The sequence below is a fragment of the Centroberyx affinis genome, unplaced genomic scaffold (genome assembly GCF_046629955.1).
Source record: "Centroberyx affinis isolate AG114_WGS23_722 - 3 ecotype Tasmania unplaced genomic scaffold, CSIRO-AGI_Caff_v1 ptg000138l_1, whole genome shotgun sequence".
NCBI lineage: Eukaryota > Metazoa > Chordata > Actinopteri > Beryciformes > Berycidae > Centroberyx > Centroberyx affinis.
The window spans coordinates 308,020-317,518 of record NW_027278837.1 but is presented as its reverse complement, the minus strand read 5'-3'; the positions used below and the strand labels follow the sequence as shown (position 1 = coordinate 317,518).

The 9,499-nt window shown below is 45.9% G+C and overlaps 1 protein-coding gene across 1 annotated transcript; it reads right to left on the bottom strand.

Annotated features, from left to right (window-relative positions):
- Positions 1-2,394: 2,394 nt before the first annotated feature.
- LOC139653881 (protocadherin-10-like) lies at positions 2,395-8,792 on the bottom strand. Its single transcript, XM_071530891.1, has 4 exons — positions 6,270-8,792; positions 3,594-3,652; positions 3,178-3,305; positions 2,395-2,699 (listed from the first exon to the last, which is right to left on the bottom strand). Exons 1-4 carry the CDS (start codon positions 8,790-8,792, stop codon positions 2,395-2,397), a joined length of 3,015 nt encoding a protein of 1,004 aa, XP_071386992.1.
- Between the last annotated feature and the right edge of the window lie 707 nt (positions 8,793-9,499).

Sequence of the window (9,499 nt, the reverse complement as noted above, 5' to 3'; positions counted from 1 at the left end):
CTCATCAGTCAAATGAAATTGTATTGTGATACAGAAATGAATGCATGGATAAATACAAATTTAATTGTGTATTTGATTGTCATGTGTAATCACTGAAAACTAGTGTGGTTAGAATAGACTTTTTCACCTCAGAAGGTAGAAGCTTTTAATAAGTCTATCCTTAGAATGTGATTTGCTTGACATTTACCTACCATTTCTAAGACAATTGCCCTGAACCCAAAATGGGTCACTAGGATGTTGCATGTGGGAGTGCACATGACAAGACTGATATGCTTTAATGAGCTCGGGTCCCAAGGGTGACACTTAATTGACTCATAGGGGACCAAGGAGGAAAAAACATAAGAAATCATTTTATTCTTATCATTTTCTATACCTGTTTGCTAACGTATTTGCTTTGTCTCTTACAATTGCTTTGAAATCAGAAGATAGTTGAATGTGACGCAAAGACATGAACATGTTAGTAAATAATGTGAAAACAGCCTCCAAAACATTACATCCTTTAAATACACAGTGTGTCTCACCGGTACAGACGCGCCCTCTGGTGGATATTTGAAGAAACTGCAGCTGATCAGAAAAGGGCCGCTGGTCAAACTTATTTCAGCACCACATGGATGGACAGCTCCCAGTGACTAACACGTTAGGTCAAAGGTTGTAAAAGGGCAGAGGTTTGTGTGTTCACTCTCATCGGGCTGAAATGGAAGATATTGGAAGACTCTGGGCACGTTTTAACTATAATTTGACCAACAGCCCTACCACTGAATTTCAAATAAACTGAAATTTGCGCGGGTCTGTAAGTGTAAGTCTATATATTTATATTTACTCTCTGGATACATTTTTGCTTTATGGCCCTAAACTAATTCTCAGACTTGAAACCTGTTCTTGGAGCATAGGGTGAGAAAGATCCTAAACTTCTATTTTAAGAACAGAGCTCCATTCCTCACTCATCTGAAAGTAAGCCAAGCTGACCTAAATACTGCTGCCCCTTCCTCCACCCGTCCCCATGGATCACCTCAGCACGAAGAAGGTTAGCCTGCTCTCTAGAAGTGCCTCCATTCTCTCTGCGGGCACCCGTTTCCTTATTAACGGAATTATTTTCAATCTGAGCCATGCGCCGACCTAATTACCCCACTCAATTCTGGCCAACTCTCATCTGTTGATGCTAGGAACTCATTCCCTGAGAAATAAGATGTAAAAGGGCACAGAGAGAGGAGCCACCGGCCCTGTGGCTTACATCCAGGTGTGGCATTTGGAGCTGAGCCCCCCTCCCCCTGACGCTTGTATTCGTGTTCGTGGTCTTAATTAAAGTGATATTTCGAGAGAGGAGGTTCTGTTTGTTCAGTTAATGAACCCCACAATTCTCTGCGGGCAAATGGAAATGCAAGCACTCCAATTAGCATATGTTAGCATTTTACTATGTTTATTCCTCGCCATGGAAAACAGCTTACCGAGGCAAAAAGCTTACCGCCCTTGTAAGAGTAGCTGTGGAACTTTTTCACCCCAAAATAATTGACTCAAACTGATTAAACATTATACAGACCTAGTAAACTTAAAGTCAAACCTAAATGCTTTATGCACAGATCGAGCACAAGCCATATTTGAGTGTGCGTGTATGTGTCTGTATGTGCGTGCGTGCGTGCGTGCGTGGGTGGGGTGGGGGACATTCATCTTGTGAATTACAGTAGGCCACACAGAGAGGATCATAAGAAAAAAATACTTTATTTCAGAAATGTATACAGTACATGTGTTGGGAAGATTCTCCTTCCGTTCTTTAGAATTGTCTGCGTCAACTGCAGCTTGCATATTATACATTATCACGCTATTTCTTCATATTCACACAAGCTCTGCTAGCGAACAAACATACAAAAAACATTTTGAGATTCTTTTTTTCATAAAAACTAAAAAATATAAATTCATAAGGATGTGCAAAATTACTGTCCACTATTTAATAACTTTTGTTAATACCTTTTGGATGTAACAACTGCTGCTCCAGTTTGATTGTCTAAATAATAATAATAATAATAATAATAATAATAATAATAATAATAATAATAATAATAATAATAATAATAATAATAATAATAATAATAATAGGCAAAGACGCATATGTTGACCATGTTGCAGTGACATGTCAAATGGATGGCCATGAGTCTCCATTTCCCCCAGTATTTTTGCAGAGTTGGATTGTTCATTCATTAATTCCAGAAATTGTCTAAAACATCATTTATTCTCTTGCTCATCCAGTCGCCCTTCCCTTCTATTTTTCTGACCATAGAGGCTGGCAATCTATTTGTTCACTCATTCATGTATTTAACAGTCTCTTTCTCAGTTTTCATCACAGGTTATCCATCCATCCAATCCAATCGTCCATTCAGGCAGTCAGTGTTTAAAAGTCAGTCAGTCGTTGTACAGGTCATTGTTGATAATGGCAGCCTCTCCCTGTGGGGACATCTGAAGACGTCGCTTCTTGCCAAAGGTGGAGAAGGAGTTGTGGACGTCCAGCTCACTGCGCTGCACAGTGGGCCTCAGGGTGCAAAAACCCGAGGGGGTCCCGGGGATGTACACGTTGTGCTGGTAGTCTGGCGGAGGGTGTGGGTGGGGGTGAGGAGGGAGTGACGGCTGCTGCTGCTGGGGTGGAGGTGTGCACCGAGGAGTCCAGGAGCGAGGGGGGACCGCAGCGGCTGAAGGAGACATCTTGTAGTCTGTAGTAGGAGATGAGCGTCAGTATGGAGAAGAGAAGCATCTAGTTATATGATTGCACATGTGAATACTGTTACAATATTAACTTATACTACTACTAATGAAATATTTTTATGTGCACAGTACTTTTCCAAAACAAAGTTTATAAAGCGCTTCACAATCAAGGTAAAAAACAGCAGAAACAAGGCAATACAAGAAAAGAAGAGGACAGCAGCAAAAACAAAGACATTGCTATAAGAATGTTGGTGGGATACTGACCCTCTTTAGAGAAAGGGAAATAGCATTACATTAAATTATGTATGTATATTATGTTATACTTCATCTCTTCATTTTCAAGGGCCTTTAGACCCATGCTCATAGGGGTCCCTGTTTGTGTCCATTTGTGTTTGTGTGTACATAACATACTGTATATGCATACACATCCATAAATGTGTGTATGGTGGAACCAGTTTGTGGTGCGGCAGGTTTGGCCTCTCATACCTTTCATCCCTCTCATATGAGTGCCCCAGGTCCAGTACTGTCCAGGGGCCATAGAGGTGACATAGTTGTCTGGGTCTGCATGCATGGCCTTACGCATCAGGGTGCCATCCATGTTGATAGAGTTATAGCTGCAGGAGATAAAAAAAAAGAAAAGCTATCAGTCTCTCATTACATCATGTTTTACTCATTTGTATGAGACTGCAATATGTGTAGATATCCATATGAACTTGTGTGTTTATTTTCAGATGATCTATATACTACAGCTCGTTTTGTACAGGCATGTTAAAAGGTCAATTGAGGCTTGAATACAAAAGACAGGTGAGCACACAATAAATACTGAATGCAACGTTATATTATGATAGGTTGCTTGACATCAGGGTCAGAAAATGAAAAGGTAGGTCAAAGGTCAGCAGTACCTTTTAATGGAGGAGTTCTGGTTCTTGGTGAGAGTCCAGTCTGTGTTTGGCTGCTTGAGCTGCAGGAAAAGAATGTGGGATTTAGTTGCAATTTATTCATAATTACAAGGTCCATAAGTAAAGACACAAAATCTGGGGACTACTCAGGTCAATTTTTAGAAAATTCCCTCTCCAATAGGAAGTGATAATGAAGTCAGTTTTGATAACAAACAATGGCTGTTGTGCCTCTCCTCATATATCAATAATAATCAGTGATAATTGATACAGGGAACAGTTTCTCATTGTTTTTGCGCTGAAATGGAAACATGATTATTTTCAGGTGGATCGTGACTGCCGCCCTGTGGATGTGTAGCAGAATAGATTTTTAAAGAGCGTCGTCGGAGCGGAGGTGGTGCTCCATGCCTTGAGCAGCGGTTCGCATGTCACTTAATTTTGCTTTCATCCGCTGTGGCGCAGCGGGAGGGGCGAAGGAGAGCTCCCGAGTGATATTTATTCCGGGTCTAAGTCTCATAGTATGGATTCCACGCTCTATTAATTCACTTAAAGTTGTTAACAAGGAGAATGCGACGTAAGCGTATTATTAGAATCGGTATTCAAAATACATTCCTCGCCAGCAACGCACAAAAACCAATTAGAACCCCACCGGGATGAAACGAAACATGATTTTAATCTTCAAAGGAAACCGTGCCAGGGAGGAAATTAAGAAAATTATACACGTAGGCTAATTGTTTTGTGGATTTTATGCATCATTTTACATTAATATTTGCCTGATGCTCCTCGAGCAAGCTTTTTAATTAAAAGTCTCACCGAGGGCCCACAAAAGTTTGCGGCCCTTGCAGCTTTACACACAATGTAGGACAACTCAACGTGTATACAACTTTCCATACACCATCACACGCGCACAAGCACGCACATACAGATGCGATTCAATTCGCCAATGCGCCTATATGGGTTTATATGCGTGTTTCTTTAATGACCAAGTAGTTTCTATGGTTTGTCTTTGAGATTTAATGTGTCACTTGACGACCTGATGTGCACACATCTAACATGACTCATGTGGGGAAACTGAGGAAGACCACCGGGTGAATTAAGGAAGCCAATTAACGTCAGGAAGGACAGTCTCCCCTTGAAGGGCCATAGCTGCAAGCAGAACAATCACCGTGACCTCGAAATCTCTCTCTCTTTATGTGGCCAGAGGTGTATGTGCCAGTGACCGGACTGACATTTCTCAGTCTGCCTGGTGGATTCTGGTATCCCGGATCTCAGTCACTGCCCCTCTGCGTTTTGTTGAAAACACTGAGATGACAATGAGCAATACGCACACATTTACGGTCTGCTGGACCCGTCTATTGGATTTAGGAAACAGTAGTGTCGACATCCTGCCTCCGTGAATTCCCTCTCTCCTTGTCTCCCTCCTTCCTCCCCCCTTCTATCCCACCCCTCCTCTTCCCCATCCTCGCTCGACAAATATGAAGCCACATCTCCCTCTCCTCGCATTCAGAGGACAACGCTGGGGCCGATCTACAGGCGCGCCACGTCCCAGCCAGGTCCTTGCCCCCTCCTCCTCCTTGCCCCACCTCCTCCTCCTTGCCCCCTCCCCTCGTCTCGATGTCCTCCCCTGTCTCCCCAAAAACGGCCCTTTGCCATTTTTCATCAATAATGGACTGCCCCCCTTGCGTATACGCCACATTGTGTGCAGTATAATGGCTCGGTCGTGCCTGTGCCCTTGAGGCATAGTTAGTGAGGTTATCTGTCCTATATTGTTAGTTTGAGCACAAGAAGATGTATCCTATTGTCGCAAACCCGACTGGTCGCAGATGAATAGCTTGGACCCAAGGCGGTTGAATTCAAACAACTGCCATTCACCTTGCCTGTGATAACCTTGACTTTTTGTTCAAACTCAGGTAGAATGTGTTCACAATGCTGGGGTCAGGTTAATAAAACAGCTGTCTGTCTCCGCATTGCATGAGGTGAGATAAGTCTATGTGGCAATGACACTGGATGATACAGATATGAATATACTGTATATCGCTCACAATCTTTCAAATCTCAAGTTCATGAATTGTTATGAAAATCTTTTGAAAACATGGAGACTGTCTGTAATAACGGGTCCTGAAAGACCTGGAATTGTTAACAGGACTGCAGAGAGGAATCAACTTGAACACCAGTACAGGGTTTGACTATCGCATCTCTGCCTTTCACCCAGAAACTGATATCTCACTTAATTCTGCAAAAGAGAAAAGATATGCGCGGAGCATATGCTCGTTGGAAGACACGGGCTATACACGCTTTCATTAACATGTAAATTCATCTGTGTTTTCATATCATCTCATTTATTTCCCTGGTGCAAAACATTAACATACGCTATACAATTAGGATAAATTATTGCCATAATTATGAAACAGTCGAAACGAGATGGACATAGGCTATAACCTACTTCTTATCAAGACAGGAAAGAGAGGGACAACCATCGTGCAGCTTTGTTCAATATTTTGCTTAAGTTCAGTTTAAATCAGTCTCGCATGCGTGATTTGACCTTCATAAGGGAATGTCACGCTCTAAATCCTTATCAGATAAACTAATCGGAGATTGATTTCGCTGTGACAGTGGGGGGATTTGAATGATTAAAATGACCGATACGCTCTCACTTCTCGGTATAGACTGATTTCACTATACCTCATTGGGAGTGGTAGCTCCGTTGTTCACAGATGCGCTCCGGCTTTGCGCGTTCCACGAGTTATCTGCGCTCTTCGCCTCATTGTTCCTCGGTGTGCTGCTTGGGCTGCACGGCTTCAGGAACATAAAGTCACTTTTGGCCGATTCGGGGGTCAGGCACACTTTATAACAATAGGACTGGGAGAGGCTGCTATTGCCATTCACTTCCATACAGTTCGTGGGCACTTTGGCCGCGGTTGAAATCTGCAGGTTGAGGTTGGATTTCTTGAACACCTCCGGGGGCGGCTCGGGCTGAAACCCCCCGCAACAGCAGCAGGCGAACGGGGGGAGGTTGTACCCGCTGAGGGTCTCCCTGTCCTTGTAGCACTTGACCGCAGCCAGCACGATAATAGCCACTAGGAATATTAGAGAGATTGTGCTCAGTGACACGATCAAGTAGAGAGCGAGGTTTGAGGGGGGCTGTGGGCTCAGAGTGAGGTCACCGAAATCTGAGAGCGACTCGGGCACGCTGTCCACCACGGAGAGGAGGATGGAGACGGTAGCGGAGAGCGGAGGCTGCCCGTTGTCCTTCACTAATATGACCAGTCTCTGCCTTGTTGCGTCTTTTTCCACTAACCGGCGAATAGTCCTGATTTCCCCCGTGTATAGAGCCACGCTAAACAGACCCGGATCCGTAGCCTGTAGCACCTGATAGGACAGGCGGGAGTTTTGCCCTGCGTCCGCGTCTAACGCCGTGATTTTGGCAACCAGATATCCAGCGTCTACCGACCGCGGGACCACTTCTGTGGCCACGGTCCCGTTTTTGGGTAGCGGAGATACAACAACCGGAGCGTTATCATTCTGGTCCAAAACAAAGACGTTGACAGTGACGTTACTGCTGAGAGGGGGGAAGCCGGCGTCCTGCGCCTGGACAAGGATCTGAAAGTTTCTAAGCTGCTCATAGTCAAAGGAGCGTAGAGCATAGATATTGCCGTTGTCAGAGTTGATGGAGACATAAGTGGACACGGGCATGCCCTGGATCTGACCGTCCAGAATAGAATAAGACAGATAGGCGTTCTGGTTAGAATCGGGGTCGAATGCAGTTACTGAGCAAATGGAAGCGCCCGGGGCATTATTCTCGGTCACATAAACTGTGTAGGAAGGTTGAGAGAACCGTGGGGGGTTGTCGTTAATGTCTGACACTTGAACGAGGATGGTTTTCCTCGTGGAGAGCGACGGAGATCCCAAGTCGCGCGCCGTAAGGGTGATGTTGTACTCGGACACCGCTTCCCTGTCCAAAAACTCGCTGGTCACCAGAGTATAATAGTTTTTAAAGGAGGAGTGGAGCTGAAAGGGGACGTTGCTGGGAATTTGACAATCAACGTTTCCATTCTCTCCCGAGTCTCGGTCCATGACACTGATGACGGCTATCACCGTGCCCGGTGGCGCGTCCTCCTGGACGGGAGTGGACACTGATGTGAGGATGACTTCGGGCGCGTTATCATTCACGTCCAGAATGTCTACCAGCACTTTACTGTGCACGGCCACAGCCGAGGGACCCCTGTCTCTCGCCTGCACATACAGTTCATATACACTGGCTTTCTCATAGTCCACAACACCCTTCACTCGGATCTCACCCGTATACGGGTCCACACTGAACAGCTCACGCACCTTGAGTGGAGCGTGCCCGCTGAACGCATAGGTCACCTCCCCGTTCGAGCCCTCGTCCAGATCGGTGGCATTCAGTTTCAGCACTAGCGTCCCCCTCGGTGCGTTCTCCACCAGACTCGCTCGGTAAACGGACCGATCAAATACGGGCACGTTGTCGTTTGCGTCTAACACCGTAATAGTTATCAGTGCAGTCCCAGAGCGTTCCGGGGTGCCCCCGTCATAGGCAGTCAGCACCATCTCGTGCTTCTTCTGCTGCTCCCGGTCAAGCGGGGTGTCCAGCACGAGCTCAGCAAACTTGCTTCCATCGTTGCGCGTCTGGATATTCAGCACGAAGTGCTCGTTTGCGCTTAGCTGGTAGGAGCGGAGAGAGTTGGTGCCCACGTCCTGGTCCTGTGCGCTCTCTAATGGGAAACGGGAGCCGGGCGCAGCCGACTCGGTGATGTCAAGATTAAACTCGCTCCATGGGAAGCTGGGAGAGTTGTCGTTCACATCTAAAATCTCCACCTCCACTCTATACAGTTCTAACGGGTTTTCAATGACCACTTGCAAGTGTAAAAAGCAGTTCGGGCTCCGTTCACACAGCTCCTCTCTGTCAATCTTTTCGTTGACAAATAAAATGCCGTTTTCCAAGTTCACTTCTAAATACTGCTTCTTTGCGCCCGAGACTATACGGAACCGACGCGCTGACAGCTTGGCCACATCCAAGCCCAAGTCTTCGGCGATGTTCCCCACAAACGCTCCATGCTCTAGTTCTTCGGGGATGGAGTACCGAATTTGCGCAAGAACCAGATCCACTACACACGCACAGAATAGCAGACACACCACCAGCCCAGTCACCGGTGCCCAACTGCCTCTCGAGAGCCTGTGGTCCATTTCAGCGGCGCGCGTAAAAACCCCTCACCCTGACATCATTCAAAGGGATTTGCTTGGTTTTCATAAAGCACAGCTAAAAAGTAAATCTAGGAGCACAGTTTGCCCCAAATAAGATCTTTAGATATACGTTTGTAGAATCTATGTATATATAAATTCAAGCATGGGTAACTTATCTGGCTAGTAAACTGAGGAGACGAGAGAGGAGAGTGAAAGCGTCTCTCTCCCTCTCTGTTGTGCTCCCCGCGCGCAGCACCGGTGGTGTGTGAACGGGGGAGGCTCGCTCTTTGATTTTCCAGTGTATTAGACACTCGGAGGAGCTGGTGGGGAGGTGTGCGTGTGCGTGTGCGTGTGTGTGTGTGTGTGTGAGAGAGAGAGAGAGAGAGAGAGAGAGGAGGGGGTGGACGTGGCTTCTCGCTGCTCGGTATTGGAGGACGCCGACGCGAGAGGCGCGACTCTAATTACTGTAGATGTTTAACCCTTTCATATCCTCCTCCTGTCTAGCCTTGCCTCTGACCCATTAAAGCCGAGAAAACGTAACTTTGAGCCCAGACATCAGGGCCAGATTTGGATTAGGGGATAAACTGCTTTTCATCGAGGGTGTCGTTTTCTAGGCAGTATTGCGTCCAGCATATAACGCTGGATAAGGATGTCTCTTGGTGACCACACTGCCTTACAGGCCTATAATGGCAATAGAAACATTACACAGT

Excerpts from the sequence above, each read along its gene's own strand:
- LOC139653881 (XM_071530891.1), bottom strand. The coding sequence starts at position 8,792 with ATGGACCACAGGCTCTCGAGAGGCAGTTGGGCACCGGTGACTGGGCTG. Across the intron at positions 3,653-6,269 it reads GAGCTACCACTCCCAATGAG|CTCAAGCAGCCAAACACAGA; the intron begins GTATAGTGAAAT and ends CTTTTCCTGCAG. Across the intron at positions 2,700-3,177 it reads TCATATGAGAGGGATGAAAG|ACTACAAGATGTCTCCTTCA; the intron begins GTATGAGAGGCC and ends CTCCTACTACAG.